Source organism: Serinus canaria (genome assembly GCF_022539315.1).
Source record: "Serinus canaria isolate serCan28SL12 chromosome 7 unlocalized genomic scaffold, serCan2020 HiC_scaffold_29, whole genome shotgun sequence".
Lineage (NCBI taxonomy): Eukaryota > Metazoa > Chordata > Aves > Passeriformes > Fringillidae > Serinus > Serinus canaria.
In genome coordinates this window covers 596,743-619,197 of record NW_026108147.1, presented here as the reverse complement: position 1 = coordinate 619,197, position 22,455 = coordinate 596,743, and the positions used below count along the sequence as shown (strand labels likewise).

The 22,455-nt window shown below is 55.1% G+C and overlaps 2 protein-coding genes across 7 annotated transcripts; one reads left to right on the top strand and one right to left on the bottom strand.

Moving 5' to 3' along the window:
- Positions 1-634: 634 nt before the first annotated feature.
- Positions 635-11,062, top strand: KMO (kynurenine 3-monooxygenase). Of its 6 annotated transcripts, XM_018911795.3 has the most exons (16): positions 636-772; positions 1,966-2,035; positions 3,449-3,546; positions 4,422-4,511; positions 4,680-4,728; positions 5,293-5,380; positions 6,181-6,346; positions 6,845-6,916; positions 7,950-8,071; positions 8,512-8,659; positions 9,087-9,144; positions 9,247-9,329; positions 9,561-9,662; positions 9,743-9,802; positions 9,922-10,091; positions 10,968-11,062. In XM_018911795.3, exons 1-15 carry the CDS (start codon positions 719-721, stop codon positions 10,087-10,089), a joined length of 1,428 nt encoding a protein of 475 aa, XP_018767340.1. In that variant the 5' UTR covers positions 636-718; the 3' UTR covers positions 10,090-10,091; positions 10,968-11,062. The 6 variants fall into 6 exon arrangements, with proteins under 6 accessions (XP_018767341.1, XP_018767340.1, XP_009086605.1 ...); XM_018911796.3 differs by lacking the exon at positions 10,968-11,062 and having other exon boundaries at positions 635-757; positions 9,922-10,132; XM_009088357.4 differs by lacking the exon at positions 10,968-11,062 and having other exon boundaries at positions 9,922-10,132.
- ITGB2 (integrin subunit beta 2) lies at positions 10,923-22,455 on the bottom strand. The gene is made up of 16 exons (XM_018911790.3): positions 22,296-22,455; positions 17,809-17,875; positions 17,406-17,494; positions 16,920-17,103; positions 16,547-16,717; positions 16,144-16,385; positions 15,674-15,829; positions 15,360-15,455; positions 15,138-15,227; positions 14,820-14,960; positions 14,388-14,572; positions 13,454-13,698; positions 13,008-13,227; positions 12,652-12,866; positions 12,369-12,535; positions 10,923-12,069 (listed from the first exon to the last, which is right to left on the bottom strand). Exons 2-16 carry the CDS (start codon positions 17,870-17,872, stop codon positions 12,007-12,009), a joined length of 2,328 nt encoding a protein of 775 aa, XP_018767335.1. The 5' UTR covers positions 17,873-17,875; positions 22,296-22,455; the 3' UTR covers positions 10,923-12,006.

Sequence of the window (22,455 nt, the reverse complement as noted above, 5' to 3'; positions counted from 1 at the left end):
TGATGCTCTGACCAGATCTGCTGGGGCCAAATTGTACTTGGTGATACAAATGTCTGCAGTTTCACTGTCTGAGGTTTAATTACTCTGTTTGGCTCTAATTGGCTCCTCCCTTTGCAATGCTGCTGAGGGCAGCAGTGGCTCAGCAGGGCATTTCCATGTGAAGTTGTGCCTGCAGAGATGTCTCCTCACAGCTCATCTGAGTCCTGGAAAGCTCCTGCAGAGCAGGCATGGACCCTCTCCTAAGCATCACCCCCCAGCACCCTGAGCCACTCACACAGAGCTTCCTTGGGTGAAAGATGTCCCCAGGGTGGGATGAGGCTCCTGGGCAGGAAGTGTGGCTCCCATCCCAGCCCAGGAGAGTTCCAGAACTCACTCCACCTTGTGCCTCTGCAGCTGCATGCCAGTGAGGCACCAGCAAAAGCCTGGCCCATGCAATTCTCCTCCTGCTCTGTGCATTCCTTGCAGGCTGCAGGGCTGCTCTCAGATTTCCAGAGGAGCCTGAGTGAGTGACACCACGCTGCCATCTCAGCCGCTCAGGCTCAGCCAGGCTGGCTCCCTGACACCCTCTGGGCTGGGAGTTAAACTTTAATGGGAATGGGGGGAGAAGAAGCCAGGCATGACTCAGCCACCCACATCCCCTCCCCTCTGCCCTTGCCAGAGGGGCTGGGGAGAGGCAGAGGGACCAGAGGCAGAGCTGAGAGCCAGGGGCTGAGCCAGCATGGACCCCCGTGACCCACGAGGGAAAAGAGTGGCTGTGGTTGGTGGTGGTCTGGTAGGAAATGCCTTGGAGCTGCTGCATGATGGATTGCTGGGGAGCTGGGGCTGAGAAAGCTCTGCTTGGATCTGGGGGTGAAGGCTTTTCCTAAAGTCATTCCTCTGTCAGATGGTGGGGTGTTGATGGAGTTCCTGCTGTGGGAGGCTCCTGCTCTTCCCTTGGGTGAGGGGTTTGGGGGTGGGTGAGCAGGGGTGCCCAGGCACACCAAACACCAGTCCTGGTTTGGGCTGCCAGGTTCCCCTGTCCCTTGGGTGAGGGGTTTGGGGCTGGGTGAGGGGTTTGGGGCTGGGTGAGCAGGGGTGCCCAGGCACACTCACACCAGTCCTGGTTTGGGCTGCCAGGTTCCCCTGTCCCTGGGGTGATTTTGGCTGTAACCAAAGCTCTAGGGTGAAATGCTGTGCAGGAGCTGAAGCCAGTAAATGTCAGGCTGAGAGGGAACACCTTCCTCTGCCCACTCTGGTTTGGGGGTGGTTTTCATCCACTGCTGGCTGCAGAGAGGTGTGACACTAGAGGCCAGGCTGGATGGGGCTCTGAGTGACCTGCTCTGGTGGAAGGTGTCCCTGCCCATGGCAGGGGTTGTGACAAGATGGTTTTTAGCATCCTTTCCCACCCAAACCCTTCTGTGAGTCTGTGACTCTATGAGAGCTTGGGCACTGCAGCACCCACATCTCTCTCTTGACTTTTTGGACATTGACTTCTTGACAGAGGAGGCTGTGGTTCTGACAACAATTCATAATGGGAATTGAATTTTAAAAAATTAGTTAAATTACAGACAGGGCACACTTGTAGTGTTCTCCCTCACTGTGTTCCCAAGGGAATGCTGCTGTGCCCTGAATACTGGTGAGGAAGGCAAACACAGTCCAGAGGGGAGCTGGGGCTGGCCTGCACCAGCTCCTGCTGTCTCTGGCTGAAGAGGTGAGCCCTGCTGCATTCAGCTGCTGTGTGTCAGCAACCCTGAGCTTGCTCTGACTTTATAAAAAGAGCTTTGATGGGTGGCTTTTGTCTTGGAGACTCTGCAAACACACAGGGCTGGCAGAGGACTGCTCTTCAGGGACAAATCTTCTGAGGTTCTTGGTCAAAGGACCTCCCTGTCTGTGCTGAGCTGCATCCCCTGATCACTTCTTTCCTTGGCTGCACCAGCAGTGACCTCTGAGATGCTCCCCCCAGCAGCCCTGGTCCTTGTCTTGCAGGTGGGTGCATTAAATGCCTGTTTCTTTGCTAGACGAGGTTTCCACGTCGACGTTTATGAAGCCAGAGAAGGTAAGGTCAGCCTGGTCATCACTGTGTGAGCTCACTCAAACTGTCAGAAAATAATGAAAGCTGAGAGTGGCAGCTTGGGGATGTTCTTTTCTCCTCCTCCTGTGGTGGGGAGGAGCACTGTGTGGAGGGAACCCCCTCTTTAGCTGCTGAAATGATGCCCTTTTTGTATTCTTGGCTTAAACACTGATTCAGATCCTCCCCTTTGAAGTCTGGTCTCTGCAGAAAGCATTACAGCACAGTGCTGGGGCAGGAGAAGAGATGGAGCTTCCAGGTCCACGAGGCACCCCAAAAGAGAAATTAGGATTTAGAGCCAAGCCACTGGCTCAAAGGCAGAGAAATTGTTCATCTTCAGTGTCTGTCAGCTGGCAGATAAAAAAGACCTGGGCAGAGGTGGCAAGCCCAGAGGCAGGTGGGGATGGTACCAGGGAAATAACTGGAGTGTGCAGTGAAGGGAGGGAGGAGCCATGCCTGACACTCTGTGGCGGCTCCTCCTGCCCTGGTGGACACCAGACCAGGCAGTTCTGCTGCACAGCTTAAGGCTGCCAGACTTTCACAGCTTCAAGAAGCCTCTGATTGCTCCTACCTGCCTTCTGAGCTGGATGGGTCCCACTGGCCTGCTGCAGTGTTTGGCCCACTGCTAACACTGACACACATGCAGGGATGAGGATGCTCTGCCCCGTGCCCTGGCCAGAGAGCCCAGCAAGTCCAAATTGTGGAGGAGCCAGCCACTGCCCAGACACTTCCATCTGCTAAGCCACGGAGGAGGTGACCTGCCAGTGCCCCAAAAACCACCAGTCTGTGGGCCAGCAGAACCTGGCAGGCATTCACTGCTCAGCCTTCTCCACTCAGAGGGGAAATGTCTCTGCATGCTGATGGCCCTTGGTGTCAGCAGCACCCTCTGGCACACGGGGTGCTGTCAGAATCCAGCATTCCCTTTGCTGGGATGGAGCTGCTGCTCCTTCCAGGTGGCACAGAGGGTCCAGGCTGGGCTCCCCCTACCCCACCTGCTGCTGGTGCAGGGGTTTGGGAGATGTTCCCCTCCCCATCAGGGGGTCTCAGTGCCCCCATGACCCCCTGCTCTCCCTGCAGTTATCCCAGGGGGTCTCAGTGCCCCCCTGACCCCCTGCTCTCCCTGCAGATATCCCAGGAGATGTCAGTGCCCCCCTGACCCCCTGCTCTCCCTGCAGTTATCCCAGGGGGTCTCAGTGCCCCCCTGACCCCCTGCTCTCCCTGCAGATATCCCAGGGGGTTTGGGAGATGTTCCCTCCCCATCAGGGGGTGTCAGTGCCCCCGTGACCCCCTGCTCTCCCTGCAGATATCCCAGGGGGTCTCAGTGCCCCCCTGACCCCCTGCTCTCCCTGCAGATATCCCAGGGGGTCTCAGTGCCCCCCTGACCCCCTGCTCTCCCTGCAGATATCCGGGTGTCCAGCTTTGCCCGGGGCAGGAGCATCAACCTGGCCCTGTCCCACCGGGGCCGCCAAGCCCTGCGAGCCGTGGGCATGGAGGAGCAGGTACTCTGGCACATCCCCTCTGTCCCTGTGCCCTGTCCTTCCCTGTCCCTCTTCCCCTGCACTCTGGCTCTGCCCTGCTTCACAGCAGTCTGCCAGCAGACCCTCCCCAGCCCTGGCAGCTGGCACTGTGTGCTTCCCAAGCTCCTTCCAGTGTTTCCCTCCCTCCTGGAGCAGGGGCAAGCAGGGCAGGAGCAGGTGGACTCCCAGAAGAGCTGGTGCAATCCAGCAGGATGCAATAAAGGCAGCTGTTTTCCCCACTGACCTGCCCAGATTTGTGTTCTCCCAGAAAACCTTGATCTTTGGGCTGACCCCTGACATCCACCCACCCTCCTTTCTGCCCAGCACGCTTGGCTGGGAGCTCAGCATTCCTCTGCAGGGTCCTGGCTGCCATCTGACATCCAGCTGCTGGCACTGCTGGCATCTCCTCCTCCCTGGGTCCCTGCAGAGGAGCCCAGCTTTGACAACACACATCCAGTCCCATGGAGTAATTTGGCTTTCATCCCCTGCCCTGTCCAGCACTCTGGGATCTTTCACGTCCCCTCTATCCAAGAACAATTTCCCTCTGATTTTTATGAGCATGAGCTTGTAAGTGATCTCAGGAAAGTGTAGTAAATGGACATGACAGCCCTGCTCAAGTTTTCCCTGGTGATTTGGAAATGTGTGAGGAAAGAGCCCCCCATTCTCCACTCCCCCCATTCTCCACTCCCCCCCATTCTCCCCTCCCCCCATTCTCCACTCCCCCCATTCTCCACTCCCCCCATTCTCCACTCCCCCCCTTCTCCCTGGAGTGCAGTGCTTGGAGGAGGGGATGGTGCTTGGTAACTCTCACTAAAACCCCACAGTTTGGGCCAGAAGTGTGTTCCCTTCTGTTCCAGATTGTGGCCAAGGGCATTCCCATGAGGGCAAGGAGGATTCACACACCTTCAGGGAAAAAATACTCCATCCCTTATGGGAAGAAGGACCAGGTACTGGAGCTGCTCTGCAGAGCACAGGAGGTCTTTGTTAGCATTTGTGCTCTGTGTCCTGGACAGAGTGGGGCTGGTGGATGTGGGAGAGGCTGGAGAGAATGGGAAAGGGCATGGTTTCCATGCAGAGTGCCCTTCAGCAAAGCTTTCTGCTGGTTTGCCTTGCAGTTCATCCTCTCTGTGGACAGAGCAAACCTCAACAAAGAGCTGCTGACAGGTAGGTTGTCACTTCTCTTTGCAAATTCTCCCAACACGCTTTTTGCTGGGGATTTATGGTTTGACTAGAAGGCTTTGAGCCCCAAGATCCCTTACCCAGCTCTCACAAAGTGCAAACCTGAACGAGCAGAGGAAAGCCTGTGCTGGTTCCCAGCTAGCCAGGAGAGACCTCCTCAGCCTTGTCATGGTTTGGGGCATTTTCCAACACCCCTGATTGAACAGAGAGCAATGGAAACTGAAGCTCTGTGGCCAGACTAGACCAAATTTAGGCAAATTCCCCACTGACTGCAGGCACCTCACCCCATCCTGAACTTCAGTGGTGGACAGCAGTCAATGACTCACCTCGTTGTGTGGAAGAAAAAAATCCTTGCAGGATTCCTTGCATTTTCCAAGTCATTTATACCACATTTGACCAGTCCCAGTGTGCCCTGCTGCTGCCCCTCATGAAACACAGCAAATTTTTTTCTGTAATGGCAAAACTCCCCTATAATTTAGGGATCTCTAGGAAATATTTTTTGCAATCACAGGAAACCCCTCTACACTGAGCTGTCTTTTCTTTTCACAGCTGCTGAGAAGTACCCCAACACCAAACTGTTCTTTGGACACAAGCTCCTGGGGTGCAATGCAGAGCTGGGGACATTATCCATAAAAAGGTAATCCCAGTGGGATCGAGCCCTGTGGTCAGTTAGTTTCTGCTTAATCATTCATAAAACCTCAAACAATTGAGCAATCTCAGTTTTGAAAGTGCTGTGCAGACAAAACCTGGTGCCAGCTTTGGAAAGGGGGGGCATCAGGGCAGCATTCATGGGGAGACTGAGGGGAGTTTAGGGGGCTCCCAAAGCCCCAGGCTGGCAGCAGGCACACAGCTCCTGGCATTTTCCAGGGGATAAAGGTACCAGAGTCCATGGCTCTGGGTTCAGGGGCAGACAGCTCACCAGGGAGGGTGGATAACTGCTGGTGCCCCATCCTGGGAGTGTTCCAGGCTGGATGAAGCTCTGAGCACCCTGGTGTTGTCTCTGCCCATGGCAGGGGGTGGAACAGGCTGAGCTTTAAGGTCCCTTCGGACCCAAGCCATTCTGAGGTCCCATGACCTGGTTTCACAGTCCCTCACAGAAGTTCTGGGTGCCCCCCACCCAGGCTCTGCAGACCAGCAGTGTCATCCCAAAAGTGCCTCTTGCACTGCTGACCTGGCAGATAAACTGCAGGATAATTATCCCTGCTAATGCTGTGCTTCCCAGGCAGTGGGAGCCCACCTTCCCCCAGCCTAGAAGATTATGAATACATTTTAATTGATTAATTTAACTAACCCATTTTGCAAAAGGCAGATCCTCTGGGCACAGTGGTGCTGAGCTGGCCTGGAGTTACGGGAGGATTAACCACAGCATCCTGGAATGGTTGGGGTGGGAAGGGGCCTTAAAGAGCAGGTGGGTCCAAGGTTCTGTCCTGCTTCCAGATCTGACCAGCAGACCTTGGAGGTGACCTACGACCTCATCGTGGGCTGTGATGGAGCCTTCTCAACAGTCAGGAAACAGTTCATGAGGCAAACACGCTTCAACTACAGCCACGAGTACATTCCTCACGGCTACATGGAGCTGACCATCCCTCCCAAGGATGGAGATGTGAGTGTGCCTGTCCCAGGGGCTGCCACAACCTTCACAGGCTGGATATCCCACCCCCTTCTCACTGGGGCTCTGCTGACACAGCTTTGCAAGAATTAATTTCCCACCTGGGCTTCAGGCAGGGGATTAAACCTTGCCTAAGACAAGGCATGGATTTCTTCCCCTTCCAAAAGTGCGGCCAGTGTTGGTGCCTGCATGCAAAAATCCTAGAGAGCCTGTCCTTCAGTGGTGGGATTAACTCTGGCCCTGAGAGGTCCTGGAGGTATGGGAACATGTCTGTGAGGACATCAGCAATTGCAAAGCATCAGATTTCTGCCTGTATTTCTTTCCCTTTCCTCTTCCCCTTGCTCTGTGTCTCCCTGAAGCATCAGGGACCAGGAAGGGGCTGAATTTGTGTCTTCCCATGGGAAGTGTTGTGCTGCTGTGGAGGGGAGCCAGAGCCTGGGCTGGGGAAGCTGAGCAGGCCAAAGATACAAGGCAGTTTTCTTTCTCTTTCAGTTTGCCATGGAGCCAAACTACCTCCACATCTGGCCGAGGAACACCTTCATGATGATTGCACTGCCCAACATGGTGCTAACCCTGGCCGTGCTCTGCTGGGGCACAGCACGGGGCTGGTGGGATGAACAGCTGGGCTGCCAGGGGCTGGGAGGGTCAGGAGTCACAGGATAACCAAAACACAGAACCCATGGGGTTGGAAAAGACCTCTGAGATCACAGAGCCCAACCATGACCCAGCACCACCTCGTCAACCAGACCATGGCACTGAGTGCCCCATCCAACTCCTGCAGGGGCAGTCACCCCACCAGCTCCCTGGGCAGCCCATTCCAATGCCTGATCACCCTCTCTGTGAAGAAACCCTTCCTAAGGCCCAGTCTAAACCTCCCTTTGTGCAGTTTAAGACTGTCCCCTCTCATCTTGTCCCTTGTTCCCTGGGAGCAGAGCCTGAGCCCCACCTGGCTACACCCCCCTGGCAGAGTGTGGTAGAGAGTGATGAGGTCTCCACTGAGCCTCCTTTTCTCCAGGCTAGATATCCCCCTCTCCCTCAGCTGGTCCTCACTGCACTTGTGCTCCAGATCCTTCTGTGGTCCTTCTCTGGATGTGCTCCAGCACCTCCAAGTCCTTCCCAAACTGGAGGGCCCAAACTGGACCCAGCCCTCGAGGTGTGGCCACCCCAGTGCTGAGCACAGAGCAAGGATGGCTTCCCTGCTCCTGCTGGCCACAGTTCCACACAAGCCAGGTGCCACTGGCCTTCTTGGCCCCCGGGGCAGGCAGTGGCACAGGAGGGACACCCAGCCGTAGGTACCTGTGGCACCTCTCTGTGCCCACACCCCTGAGCCCAGGCAGACCCCCACACAGCAGCACTCTGCAGCTGGATGCTGTAAACCGCACTCCAGGGGCATCAGGACAGTGTGCCAGGCCCAGTCACACCCTGCTTCTGCCCACCCTGTGCCTGCCCACCGTGAGAAAGGGCTGGCCAGAGATTTGTCCCTTGCTGTGCCACTGGGTCACTGTGCTTGCCAGGTGGCAGGCTGGGCACTGAGCTGCTGCTCCAAGGCCACGTGTTCTCTCTGGGCTTCTTACTGACCCTCTCTCCTGGCTGGCAGGACAAGTCCTTCACCTGCACGCTCTTCATGCCCTTTGAGGAGTTTGAGAGGCTCACCACGGGCCAGCAAGTGCTGGGGTTTTTCCAGACCTACTTCCCAGATGCCATTCCCCTCATCGGAGAGTAAGTGCTCCCATCTCCCCTTTTCACCCCTCAGCACAGGTGTCTGTTATGGGATGGGCTTTGTCTTGGATGGTATCAGCAGTCTCAGCTGTGTTAGGCAGTTTCCTTTCCTCTTAAAATGAATTATCCCAGGACTTCATATTAACTGAGGAACTCAACTCTTCTCTGGGCTGTCCTCCCCACACTGACCAACATCTGCCACTGCTCACAGGATGTCAGTGATCAAGTTATTGATTTCATATTAATTAAGCTGTGTGCAGAACTTAAAACCTGCAGACAAAATATCTGTTCCACAGGGGGGAAGCTGACTCCCACATTTTCCCTAGTGCACAGGCTTGGGGATTGCACACCAGAGCTGACAGTGTCTGTGGCCTGGCTTCCTCAGCTTGGCTCTTCTCTCTTGTGGTCCCACACACCAAAATCTGTTGTTTTACCTGAAGGCAAGAGCTGAAGCACGATTACTTTTTGCTGCCAGCCCAGGCCATGATCTCTGTGAAGTGCTCCTCCTACAACCTCTCCTCCCGCTGCCTGCTGATGGGAGATGCTGCTCATGCTGTGGTGCCCTTCTATGGACAGGGCATGAATGCAGTAAGTTCCTGCCTGGCCTGTCCCTGTTGGTGGGGATCCCACTCCTTTCACCCACAAATGCCTGGTTTTAGTCTTTAACTCTGCAGAGTCCATGGGCTGGCCTGTCCCAGTCCCACAGCCTCATGCCCTCTGCACTGGCAGGGCTTGAGCTCCTGGCAGGATGTCCTCCTGGGAAGAACAGGGCACAGGGTGGTGATGCCACCTTCCCATGGAGCAGGGGACAATATGGGAGGGGGTGCAGGCAGCTGGGGAGGGCAATCCCTTTTATTTCTCCCAAGAGCCCTGTCAGAGGGGCCTGGAGTAAGACTGCTGCTCTGAGGCTGTGGTCAGTGGGACCCAGCAGCTCCACTAGCTAAGCACCCATGAGAGCACTTCTCCTGGATGTGTGGGTCCTTCATGCCTGTTAACCCCCTGCTGCTCCTCCCAGGGCTTTGAAGACTGTCTGGTCTTTGATGAGTTAATGGAGCAGTTCCACAATGACCTTGGTAAGTGAGGTGACTGGGGAGGTGAGGGAGCAGAGGAACATCCCTGTGCACCTGAGGGCAGCTGGGTACCCCTGCCTCTGAACTGCTTCTTTCCTCTCCCAGCTGCCTGCCTCCCTGAGTTCTCCAGACTGAGGGTGCCAGATGACCATGCAATTTCAGATTTGGCCATGTACAATTACGTGGAGGTAGGTGAGCCCCCACAGACCTGTGGTCAGGGGGCACACAGGCAGAGCTCTCAGCAGGCACCGGCTCTGGCTGGGCTCTCACCCTGGCAGGCTTTAGCCTCAGAGCCCCTTGGGAATGCCACCGGGGCTGAGGAGGCTCCCTGCATGCCCTCCAGGACATGGAGAGCTGGCAGAGCACAGGGGAGCTCTGCCCAAAGCTGTGGCACAGGGCTGACCTCTGCTCCGTTGCAGATGCGCGAGCACGTCAACTCAACGTGGTTCATTTTTCGGAAGCACGTGGACAACCTCCTGCACGCCCTCATGCCTTCCACCATCGTCCCACTCTACACCATGGTAAGTGTCACTCCCCACTTGTGTCAGCTCCTCCTTTTGCCTGGCTTTGGCTGGTGACATTCTCCTGCACGCCCTGCCAGGTGACCTTCACCAGAATTCGCTACCACGAGGCCCTTCAGCGCTGGAAATGGCAGACAAAGGTTGGTCAGGGCTGGTGCCCATCCTCCCTGCCCAGCTTTGGTGGTGGGATGGCTTTGCTGGGTGCTGCAGGGTCGGGGCCAGCCTGTGAGGATGTTGTGGTTTCTCTTTGCCCTTGCAGGTAATCAATCGAGGGCTGTTTGTAGTGGGGGCAGCAGGACTGGCTGGCACCTACCTGCTGATAAAGCGTCTGGCACGGAACCTGAACTTCTCCTTGGAAGACTTGTGGGGCTGGCCCCATCATCTGAGGAATATTGGGAATCTTCCCTTTGGCACACGAGTGGATTAAATGTATGGGGAGCTCCTTGCTGTAATAAAAACGAAGGCACGGACTGTTGGCTCGGCTGGGTGATTTTGTTTCTCTTGGGATGTGGTTTGGCAGCTCCTGCAGCCCCTTGGAAGCAGTTTGGCCTTTCTCCCTTTCCCATTTGAGAGGAGCCTGTCAGGCAAAGTGCCCAGAGAGCCTCTCCAGGGGCTCAGGTGTGTAACCTTGGCAGCCTGGCCCTAAGGGATGTGGTGTGGAGATGTGGCACTTAGAGATGATGGTTCAGTGTTGGACCTGGCAGGGCTGGGTTAGTGGTTAGATGGTCAATCATCTCAGAGTTTTTTCCCAACCTTAATGATCTGGTGATTCTGTGACCTGACTGGTGTGTCCCAGCCTGCAAGCTGCTGCTCTTGGCAAAAACAAGACAACATTCTGAGGGTCCTGAGGCCAAAAATAGCTGGGATAGTACTAGGAGGATTATCAGACACACTTTCCTTCTTACCTCGCCCTAGACCCTCACAGCCACTGCTTAAGAACAATAAAATGGCCCAAACTGACCCCTGATCTGATGTGGCACTGCCAAGCTCATTCGAGGTGGTCTCTGTACAGCTGCCAGCAGATGGGCAGGGACAAACACTGCTCTGCACTATTCAGTGAGTCAGGTTTGGCTCGCAAGGGAGCACCACTGATGGCATAGATGGCAAGTTGTGTAGAAAACAGTTTGCTTCTCTAGCTGGGGTCTTTCCCAGGCACTGTGATTATGGAAAACAGTGGCAGCAATGACCAGGTGTGGCTGCAGTTTCTCCAGTGAATGCTTTAGCTGCTGCCCTTGCACCTAATTCTTAGCAGAACAGGTGTATTTACCTCATATATTAATCTTTATTCGTATTAAACTTCTTCAGAGAGCAAAGATGCAACACAACACAACTCTTTGCAAATTAATCCCGAACTTGAAGCACTCAAGGAATTGTGCCACCATTGAACAGGAACAACCCACAATGTAAGAACAACTGGCTGCTGTGTGGTCGGGGTAAGTGCTGGAGATGCTCTGGGTACTGCCAGGTGTTTTGCACAGCTGGCTCCTGCTATGTCTGACAGGCTTGCAAAGCTGGGAGAAGATCATGCCCCAGGGGGTGGAAGAAGCTATGCTGACCTCCAACCTTCATTTTCCAGGTGCTCATAGATCACAGATCAAGTTTCACAGATCAAACAGTGGCTCCTTACTGTGCAGAGGACTCCAAGGCATGATGGAGGTAAGCCAAGCATGCAGAAGCCCAGGCAGAACCTTGCCTGAGGAAGATCTGAGTGATGCCAGGAAGCAGTTGGTGATTTGGGAAGAAGATCCAGTGCATGTTCTCCAGCTGCTCTGCATCACAAGGTGCAGGTTCTCACTAGTCCTTAGGGCCCACCACATCACTGCAGCCTCTAGAGCAGCTGCTTGGGCCCTTCTGTCCCACTCAGCATTGAGTTCTCTGGAAAACATGGCAGGGTGGTGGAGAGCAATGCAGCAGGGGAAGGCATGGAGCAGATCCTGGAGGCAGATCCTGCTGCAGCAGAAGAGAGAGGGCAGTTTTGAAATCCCAGCCCAAAATCAAAGCTGGAAGCACTCTGTGCTCTTGGCTGGCTTTGAGGCTCAGTGTCCAAGGCTGCTGCCAGAAAGCCAAGTTATCATCAGGAGATGGGGCAGGAGCCACTGCACATTCCTGTGGTGTTCCCCTCCACCAGCTCCACTGACACAACCATCAGCGGGCCAGGAGGCTGGCATGGCTGCAGTCCCTCAGCAGCACCTGACATGATGGGGGCCTCTTGGAAGAAGGGATGAAACCATGAGGATAAAGAAGAAGGGGTGGGAGCCCTGGTTACTGATTTCCTTCGTTTGAGCTTTCCTTAGCTTGGCATTTCCTTGTTTAACAGTGCATCCCAGTGCTGCCAGGCACTGCCTCATTCACTGAACTTGGGGTTGACCACAGTGGTGGTGGCACTCTTGAAGAGGGGATTGTCAGCCTGGAGGGAAAAGAAGAGAGAGGCTTGTGTTGTGCTTTCCAGCAGAGCATTAGCCATCCCACCCATCCCACTGCCAACAGCACAGAGAGCATTGGAAGAAGGATATTTAGGCTGTAGGATATTTATCCATAGGATATTTAGGCCCCTAAATGGCAAAATCCAGCTGGGCTGAAAATCAAGCAGTGGGGAGGGCTCAGGACTACATGGCTGCCCCTGGAACCCATGTCCCCTCCTGGTGTCCCCTCCCCAGTGGATCTGAGCACTCCAGAAGCCCCAGTGGCACGGGTGGGCTCTCTCACATCGTTCCACTTGGCTTTGGCCTTCTCCTTCTCAAAGCGGCGGTATTCCCGGCGGTCCAGCAGCTCCATCAGGAACCGCCAGACCAGCAGGACCAGAACGCCAATGAGGAACACGCCGGCGATGGTGCCGCCCACGATCAGGGGGACGTTGGGAGGCTGTGGGCACTCTGTGGGACAGACAGACAGACAGATGGATGGAGTCACACTGCAGCCCCTGGCGAGGCTGCCATGGCAGGGCTGGCAGCCTGTCTGTGGCAGGGCAGGAGGAGCAGGGATGGGATACCTCTTTCAGGATCAACGATGATGGTATATATCTCCTCGCCATCCTCCTGGACCATATGGAAGGACATCCAGCAGTTCTGGGAATCCTTTTCCCTGCATTTCCTATCGTTTGTGCTCACCTCTGTTGAGTTTGTGCGCAGGTGGATGTTGGCACAGGCCTGGGAGCAGTTCTTCTCAAAGGGGCCGCTGCCAAAGAACTTGCACTCCACACAGGAGCTGCAAAACAAGCAGCTGCAGCTCACATCTGCAAGGGCAGAAACCCTCTCACCTGGATTTGGGCATTTTGGGCTCTGCCCGAGCCTGGGATATCCCTGGGATAGTGGGGATCCGCGTGCCCTCTCCATGCCCATCACTCACATGTATCTGCCGCAGGGAGAAGGGCAGCCTGGGCACTCCAGGCAGAAGGGGGGCTGGTACCCTCCCGTGCACTGGCAGCGGTTGCAGTGGCAGGTCCCACGGAGGCTGCACACGTGTCTGCGGGCGTTGAGGCAGCTCTCTGTGGATTGCTGGCACTGGCAGGCGCTGCCCTCGTAGCCAGGCTGGCACTTGCACACCCCGCAGTCGCATTGCCCACGTGCTGCACAGGAAGATCTCTCAGATCCTGCAGACAGCCAGGCCACCCTCCCTCTGCCCACGCTTGGAGAGCATCACCCACCCTGCGCTCACCACACCACCCTCAAGGAGGTCCTACAGACTGGTGTGGTGGGACCCTGCAGCCCCAAACCCTCCCGCTGGGGTGATGGCACAAAAAGGCCACTTCTCCCTGGGCATTTAATTCTCCTAAGCTGTCCCGGGGGCGTCACCTGGGCCGCCGCAGAGGGAGCCGTTGAAGAACTCGCAGTTGATGTTGTCACACTGGCAGTAGGTGCCGTAGATGTACTTGCCAGGCACGTCGCTGGTGTGGCACACGCACTGCCCGCACACGCAGTCCCCCTGCCCCGAGCAGGTCACCGAGCTGTTGTCCCTCCGGCAGCTGCGCTCCAGCTCCTTGCTGCTCTTCCCCTTGGTGTCACACTCGCAGTTCTTCCCTGTGTATCTCGAGTTGCAGCTGCAGAGGAGAGGAGCAAGCTTGGGGCAGTGGCCGTGAGGCAGGCACGGGGCCCAGACCTCTGCAAAAGTGAAGCAAACCTGGGACAGCCTCACCAAAAAACAGTGACAGCACCTTGGTGCTAACTCCGTGCTGGAACAGGGAGCAAACCTCAGAAATGCTGCTTTTCCACCAGTTGTATTCACAACACCAAATAAATGCCCAGAAATTATTGTTGTGTTTATAACTTCCAAGCCCTTGCCAAGGAGATGTGAGTATTTCCTGAGGCAACCCAGTCTTTTCCTCTCCTTGTCACTAAGAGGCCATGAAGCAATAATTATACTTAAAAACCTGTGTAATCTGGAGCCAAGAAATGGGATTTTGAGAGATTTCTACAGAAATCAGTGTCTGCTCAGTGGGTAGAGTGGTGGATGGTTTGATACTGGGATGGATGGGTGGATAGTTGGAGGGATTGAGGCCTTTAAGAAAACAGCATAACCTCCACCAACAGAAGAACCAGCTCATTGTGTCCCTGCCTCCGTGAACACAGGGGACAGTTCCAAGGGGAATGCACAAATCCTCCTCTCTGAACAAAAAAATATTTGTGCAAAGCTACAGAGCCCAGCCCTGGCTCGGCCCAACATCCCTCTCCCAGCAATTGCCCAGCTCTGGCAGCATTTGGGGTCGTGTTTTGGGGGGACAGCACATACCTGCAGGTCCCACATTCAATGGTGCCTTGCCCATTGCAAGCAGCTGGGTCAGGCTTGTCGTTGCAGTGGCAGTCGCAGTTGCTGGCCACGTGGACAGTGAGGGTGTCTGTGAAGCCGAGGGGCCGGATGGTGAAGGAATAGTTGGGAATGCACGCCTTGGCTGTGACCTTCACTTGGAAGGTGACCTGGAAAGTGCAGAGTAGGACAGGGGAGGGCCAGATGTCCAGCTGTCAGAGTGTGGTATTGGCCTGAGGCTGAGGACATGCACAGAACAGCGGAGGATCTCCCGCATCCCATAGCAATTTGGACACCTTGGCATTAAATTAATGTAAACAAAAAGCCTGGAAGAGCAACCAGGGTTCCTGTCATGAAACAGGATGGGCAGCAGAAGCTGTGCAAGCTGTGGGGTGTTCCTGGTGCAGCAGAGCATACCTCTTCGTTGATCTTGACGTTGTCGCATTTGCCTCTTGCTTCATCCACGGAGTCCTTGTCATTTTTGCATTTGGAGTCATATTTGACATCCAGAGTGTCCAGCAAGGTGGAATGGTCCAAGATGATCCGCGAGGAGAGGTTCTTTGGGAAAATGGTGGAGAAAGTGCCATCAGTCCAAAAGTAGATCGAGACAAGAGGGTGTGGGGTTGCAGGTCAGGGAGAAGAGCCAGAGAGCACCACAGGTCAGGATCTCAGCTCCTGAGGCGGTTCTGGAAATACAGGTGATGTCCCTGGAGAGGTGGGAACTCCAGCACTTACATTGTAAGCCACTTGGATGAGTTCAATGATGTTGCTGGAGTCCTCGTTCAGCTCTCCCACCGCCGACTTTGGGATCATCTCACTGAGTTTCTGCCAGTGGAGAGCAAAGAGGTGAGCACTTCCTACCATGTGACTGCAGAGCAGCAGACAGCACCAGGAGACACACACAGCTGTGTCTGTCCTCCTGGGAAGGGGATGGAGGCACCTGGACCATGTCCTCACCTTGTAAACATCCACCACCCTGCTGGTGACAGCAAAAATGGGCTGAATGTTGTTTTCGGCAAGTTTCTGGACCAGCTGGCCAACAGATGGGTAGTCCTGGATGGGGAGAGGGATATCACACTCAGCACAGCCTCCCCCACCAGCAGAAGAGGGTGGGGGAGCACACCACACACTTTAGGTGTGGCAGCACAAATTGTGGATATTGAGGTGATGTTTTGGTCTCTGCAACAGGCTGTTTTACATAACATTGTCTTTTCTGCCTGGGGGAGGGAGGTGGGGGTGCTGGATTCGCTGAGCAGCACCCAGGCACTTACAAACTCATTGCTCCTTTTGTACATGTTGTCCTCCAAGTGGCACTTGCCATCGTTGGGGGTCAGGATGCCTGCAAGCTTGCCATCCCCAGCAAAGTGGAATCCATCATCGGTAGCAAACACCAGCAAGCGGGTCACGTTGCGCCAGCCAATCTGGTCCTGCAAGTGGCACAGAGAGTGGCCCCTGTCCCTGAGCAAAGCTGGCAGGACAGTGCCAGTGGGCATGGCCCTTTCCAAACTCTTGTGTCAGCCACAGCATGGGGCAGGGGGCAGGAGGAAGGTGGGTTAAGGGAGACCAGGGTGAGGAGGCTCTGAGATGCTCTCTTGTACTCTCCAGAGTGACCTGCCCTGCTGCCAGATCAGAACTTAGGATGGGCTTCCAGAGCCCACCTGGAGAGGGGGAAAAGCAGCCTTCTCCAGGGTGTGTGTGGGCAGCAGCCTCCTGCCTGAGCAGAGCTGCTGGCAGGACTCACCCCACACACTGCTGCCTGCATCATGGCATCCAGCCCGCCCTCGGGGGCATCCAGGTTTCCTGAGATGAACTGCTTGCCCACTTCACTCTCAAACTGCTGGGCATTGTCCGTCAGTGACAGGATGTGCTTGAAGGCGAAGGGAGGCTGGCACTTGGTGTCCTTGTTGGGGCAGGGGTTCTGCAGCTTCTCGGGGTGCGTGTTCACGAATGGCAGCACTGTCTTGTCCACAAAGGAGCCAAACCCTAGGGCAGCCAGACTACAGATTTAGGGACGGGGTGCAGGGCAATCTGCTGGCCCCTGTGCCACACTTTTCAGCCTGGCAGAGGACACCTGCTGTCCACTCCCCTCATCCCCCCCTCCAGCCCTGCAGCAAACAGAGGTGCCAGGCTGAAGACAGGCTCACCAATGCGCCGAGAAGGCGTGGTGCTCTCCAGCGCCCTGAGCAGCTCCCCTCCCAGCTTCTTCACGTTCTCCAGGTCATCCAGCATGGAGTAGGAGAGGTCCATGAGGTAGTAGAGATCAATGGGGTACCCCATGGCACGGCGAAACTTCACCTCAAACACAGCAGGCTGGCCTGAGGGACAGGGACGGCGGGGTCAGCTGCCGTGTTGGGCCAGCTTGTGCCATCAGCCACCCCTCCTCTCTCTTGGAAGAAAAGGGCTGGAAATGCAGGCTGCAATGTGCTGCTGTGTCTCAGGTGAGTCTGGGGATGAGTGGAAGGGCATTGCTGGCAGGCCACAAGAAGAAGGGAGTTGGGAACGCCAGGCAGAGCATACCTATCCTCAGCTTCAGGTGCACCTCCTGTGGAGTCAGCTGTGTCTCACTGCTTAAGGGCTTGTCCTGAGTTTTTTTGATCTCATTGCCTGGAAACTCAATCTCACTGCCTGGGCACCCCCTCTGCTTCAGCTGCTCAATGGTGTCACAGCGGATGGAGTCAGGCTCGCCGGCTTTGGTGAAATTCTGCGTGTGACAACACCAGCAGCAAAACAGAAATCAGAGGAGCAGGGAGGGAACAGGCACCTCACAAGATTACCTGGCCCCCACACCAGGTCTCCAGGGCACTGATGGAGAAAAGAAAACCTTGGATGGGTATTGATGGAGAAAGGTCATGGCTGTTGGATCCCTCCTGGTCCCATCCTCCATGCAGGACATGAAACACTCCCACCATGAAGTCAGGCAGAGCCAGGCAGGCAGGGTGACTATCCTGATGCCTGTTAGCTGACTGCTGGGGGGTGGCAACTAGACAGACTACATGGACCTACCAGCTTCTTGCACCAGGCACAGCCAGGACCAGACTGAATGCAGTCCTTGCACGTCCCCACCTTCATCTTGGGGCACTCCATGGCAAAGGCTGGAAAGGCAAGAAGACAGAGTTGGTGTGGGGGGCAGCTGGAGGTGTTCAGACACCAACACCAGGCACCCATGCTGGCCTGAGCCTGCCCTGCCTCTCAGACCAATGCTGGGGGCTCTGGAAAAGCCCTCAGCTGCCTCGCTGTCCTTCAGCTGGGCTGGCTGGTGTTAACTCCAGATCCCAGGAAGAGGAAGGACATGGCCTTGGCACAGCTCTCAGTGCTGTGCTCCTGCTGCTGTTGGGCAGCATTTTGGATCCCCCTCACTCTTTCACTGCCCATGAAAGGTGCTGGGAGGAAGGCAGGTGGGGCTCACCTGTTGTCACCAGCAGCAGCACCCAGGTCACTGCTGGCAGCTGGAGGCTGCAGTCACGAGGCATTTTCTGCAGGACAAAAAGCATTCTTGTGACCACCTGGGATGTGTCCCAGGGATGGGGCAGCCACAGTTTCTCAGGGCAACCTGTGCTGAGATCACATTTCATTAACATTGCCATGTGTCACACCCTCCCCCAGCAGAGCAAACCCTGACCGTGTAATGGCCTTGCAACATGGAACATGGGGAAGTCAGAAAAGAGGAATTTGTTAAAAGAAGAAAAAGGAATAAAAAAGTAAAAGGAACAAGAGACATTGCGCTTTAGAGTGTCTGAAAACCAGGTCATCAGTTTCAAAATAGCTGTGATAGCTGCTCTGAGTAAGACAAGAACCACTCCTTGGCTCCTGCCATCACCCCTTCCTGTCAACTCACCAAACAAACAGATCAGAGAGATGTGGAAATGACAAAACAAGAGAAACTGTCAGAAGACCTGAGGCAGGTTGAGCGTTAGGGCTGCTCAGATCCCCTTCTGAGGCATCAAGGTGTGCTGTCTCAGCTCATCAGCTCTGCAGGACACCACCCCAGCTGAGGATGACACTGGTCAGCCTTGAAAGGATGTCTGGTCTCCCCCCAAGGGCAGAGAGAAGGTCCAGGTAGGTCAGAGGGTATTGTCTGCACAGTGGGGTTTGGTGCCCAGCTGTGCCAGAGCTTTTGAGATGTGGCAGGACTCTAAGGGTGGTGGCCATCACTGATTATGGCTGGGGCCATCTGGAAGGCCACCCTGCCCTGGATCCAGTCCCCCTGGCAGAGCTCCACAGCCAGCACCACATTGCTGCACAGCCAACAAGAGGCACTGCTGAGGTCAGCCAGCCAAACCCTCAGGGTGACGTGGCCTGGGAGCTCACTCTGCCACACCTGCACAAGACCATCCTATGGTGGGGTGGCCAGAGCCCTTCTGGGCAAAGAACAAGTTTCTCTCCACCACCACAGCCCCCCACAGTAAGACTTTAAGGGCATAATTTATTGTCACAGCTGTCCCTGTCTGTGAGTCATGCATGCCCTGTGCTTAGCTGGCCCAACACATTCCTGTCACCTCCAGATTCTGCCTGCAGAGTTTGAGCTTGCAGGAGAGAAAAGTGGGTCCTGCCTTTGTTTCCTGTAGAACTCAGTGAGGGACACCCCAAATGTGCCGAATTAGGCTCCAGCTGTGCTACAAACCAGATGTTCCCTCGTGCTGTGAGGACCAAACCTATGGACTCAGTGAGCTCCTGCTTTCCCACCTGCCCAGGGTTTCCAAGCATTTAATTCCTGCTGCCATGCCAAAGTGTGCAGTGGTGATGGGATAGAGCTCTGTGAGCTCCTCATTCTTGCTGCAGGTTGGAGTTTTCTGCTGACAGGCTCATCTCGTAAAATAGAGCAACCCTAAAACTGGGTTAAAAACAGCTCCCAAACTCCAGAAATACTCTCAACACACCCCCAGTGCTAGCTGCTATCAAGTATTGTAAAGCAGGGTTCATGTTGTGAGCTGCATTTGGATGCCTTTTTCATCCCCACAGTGGCTTCTTGCTCTTGTCACAAGAGTGTGAAGACCATCCTCATACTTGGAGAGAGCAACAACAGGAAGTTCAACAGTTCTTCTCTTCTGCCCTGGAGGAAATTACACTGTGGTGTGTGGGCGGGCGAGCCCAGGGCTTTCAAAGAGAACAAATGGGGCTTCTGCCTTTGTCTGCCTCCTTACAGCCTTCAGAGGAGGGCAGAGCAGGTTTCAGCCTGACTCTGAGTGTGCAGAGCTCTGACACAGGCCTCAGCAGCATTTCTTCCAACCCTCTTGATGATCCCTTCAGCTCATCCCAGACTCGCAGGCACCACCAACCCCAGGCCTCATCTCCTGCCTGTGCTCTGCCTCTGAAGTTCCTTTTTTTCTCCTTCTTTCCCATAAATTCAGGCAAGCAGAGGGGTGCACATAGCCCTGGTGAGAAGAGCTGCAGAACTTCACAACCACCTTCATCCCGTGGTGGGCAGTGGGGTGCCAAGATGGAGCAAGCCAGCTAAGGGCAGGACACATTGCCACCAGGCTCTGCTTCCTGGCCAGGGCTGGCATCAGGGGGAGAAAGCTGCACCTCAGGACCAGGGTCCTTCTTGGCCCTGTGCTCTCATCTCCTACCACAAGCCTTGGGTGGCTCGGGATCAAGCAAGAGCCTTCTGCAGAAGCCACCAGGATATTCCCCCAGTGGAGCATCTGCCTCAGGGCAGGATGCCCCCCAGGGGTCTGCAAGGCAGAAGATGTGAAGGGGGCCTCAGGGAAGGTTCATGAGTTAAATGCTGGGTGCTGTCCTTGCTGTTCTGCAGAGCTGGGGCACTCTGGCACTCAGGATGTGCTGGGGGTGCTCTGTTGGGATGGAGCTGGCTGCTGTGCTGCATGGAGGAGCAAGCTGGGAGTTATAAATAAGGCTGAAGGGGAAGTGTTGATGCCAGCAGTGATCTTGTTGCTATAAATAAAACAAGTGCTCAACAGCAGAGATGAGTCTTGAAGTCTGTTAGCCACAAGTTCCCATCAGGGCTTTGCTAAGCATCTGTTTTCCCACCAAAAAGAAGGATATGCACTCATGCTCAGTATCCTGGGTGGTGTTTGCACCATCCACCTGTAATAGGGAAGCTCCACTAGTGCCAGAGCCCATGGGTGCTTCCTCCACACTGCCAAGCATCCCTGGTCACCATCATGCTGTGACAGAGATGCCAGGTAGACCCCCCAGCAGAGCTGCTCCTTCCCACCCCTGGGCAGCTCCAGACCCCAAGCACAGAAGGGAAATGAGCAGAGTGGGGTATGGTGAGGATGGGACAGTGGATGTCACTTGTCTGGGGCTGATTTTGCTGTCACTCAGTTGTGTGATGTAGATAGATCCCACCCAGGTGGTCACAGACAGGTCTTTCCCTATCCATGCAGAATATCACACTCAGTGTGTGTGTGTGTGTATATGTCTTTTTTTATATTTTTTATATATGTAAATTGCAGGGAAAATATAAAAATAAATATATAAAAACTTATTTGTAATAGATAAAGAATAAAACTAATTAAATAAAAAGTATATATATACATACACATATCTGTATCTATATCTATCTATATCTATTCCCATGTACTGTTATAGGAAATACAAATATATTTTATACATATTTCCCTCCAGCAGCCTCCAGTGCCTGCAGAGGACACATCTATGGGGTGAGCTCTCTCCCATGTGCACCACATCCCTGCCTAGTCCGTGGCATCCCTTGGCTCTGAGCACCAAGCTCCCTGGGGTGCCCTGCCCCGGGAGGAAGGGAAGGATTTGTGCTGCTGGGTCTGCCAGGGTCAGGGTCCTGCTCGGGTGGGAAGGGGCTGCCTCTGGCTGACCTGCCCTGAGGCCACCACGCCCTCCAACCTGCTGAAATCACTCAGCAGCAGCAGCAGCAGCAGCAAGAAAGTGCAAAACCACTGTGAGGCAGGATGTGAGAGCTGTGAGAGCTAGAATACCAAACTATTTAGAGATTTCCCACAACTTGCAGCAGCCCCACCGCAGCGCCCATGCTGGCCACAGGATATGATGTTACTGGATGTGTTCCCCTCTTTGCTTCTCACCTGCCAGGAGGTGGGGAATTGTAGCTGTGGCACTGGAAAAGCATCAAAACCAGAGAGCAGGCTGCCTTCCCTGACACCTGGCACGTGCCCTGCATTCCTTCTGCATCCCAGAGCCACTGAGGTGTTGGGAAGGACCTGCTCTCCCCAGGCTCACATGCCTGCAGAGTATTTGATGTGTGCAGCACACAGAGGGATGGAGGAGAGGAGTGAGGGTCTCACTCCCTGTCCCAGCTATTCCCCAGGCTCACAGGGGTGCAGGGACACCTGGGAAGCTCTGAGCACAGACATTCCAGGTGGTGACACTGTGCTGAGCCCTCCAGGCAGCCATCCCTGCCACCCTCATGCCACGCTGCTGCGCCACTTCCCTCTGTCCCACTGCAAACAGCAGCTGGCAGTGGTGGAGATCCCCTTGGGAACCTGAGAGAGGGTGATGGGAAGGTGCAGCCCCAAACTCTGGTGCTGCAGGTGAGCACCCAGCCTGTGCCACCCTGCCCAGGGCCACGTGTCAGGCCGTGGGAAGAGCACTCTGCACCCTCTCTGCTCTGCTTTCCGAGCCCATGGGCTGCTGAGGAAAGGGAGTTCTGGAGGTCTGGCATCCTCCCCACCACAACCACCTGCATTTCCAGGCTCCAAAGGCAAAACTGGTACAGACCAGGCGAGCTGCATTGCAAAGGCTGCACAGACTGATGCACCAGAGGCAGGGATGCCATGCCAAGCTCCCTGAAGCTCCCTGAACTCAAGTGGCCAAAGGTTAGATCAGGAATAATAAAAATATGCCATTGAAACACCAGAACTACAAACCCCCTTTGCTGCCTGCCTGCCTCCCCCCAAGAAAGGCAGAACAGAAGCATAAAAATCGAGATGCTGTACTTGCCTGGCCTCCAGCCCTCGTCTCTGTTCTGTACTTGGGCTGGGATGAGGAAGGTCTCAGCTTCTCAGTTTCGGCTGGGAAAACTAGCTGGGCATCAGGAGCTCTGTGACGTACCTTTCCTTCCTATTTCTGTCTTGCAGTTGAAGGGGAAGAGGAAGTAAAG

Coding starts and splice junctions, on each gene's coding strand:
- ITGB2 (XM_018911790.3), bottom strand. CDS start 17,872: ATGCCTCGTGACTGCAGCCTCCAGCTGCCAGCAGTGACCTGGGTGCTG. Junction 16,718..16,919: donor GCACCTGAAGCTGAGGATAG/GTATGCTCTGCC, acceptor CCTGTCCCTCAG/GCCAGCCTGCTGTGTTTGAG. Junction 14,961..15,137: donor TCATCCAAGTGGCTTACAAT/GTAAGTGCTGGA, acceptor ATTTTCCCAAAG/AACCTCTCCTCGCGGATCAT.
- KMO (XM_018911795.3), top strand. CDS start 719: ATGGACCCCCGTGACCCACGAGGGAAAAGAGTGGCTGTGGTTGGTGGT. Junction 4,512..4,679: donor CTTATGGGAAGAAGGACCAG/GTACTGGAGCTG, acceptor TTTGCCTTGCAG/TTCATCCTCTCTGTGGACAG. Junction 9,803..9,921: donor GCTGGAAATGGCAGACAAAG/GTTGGTCAGGGC, acceptor TTGCCCTTGCAG/GTAATCAATCGAGGGCTGTT.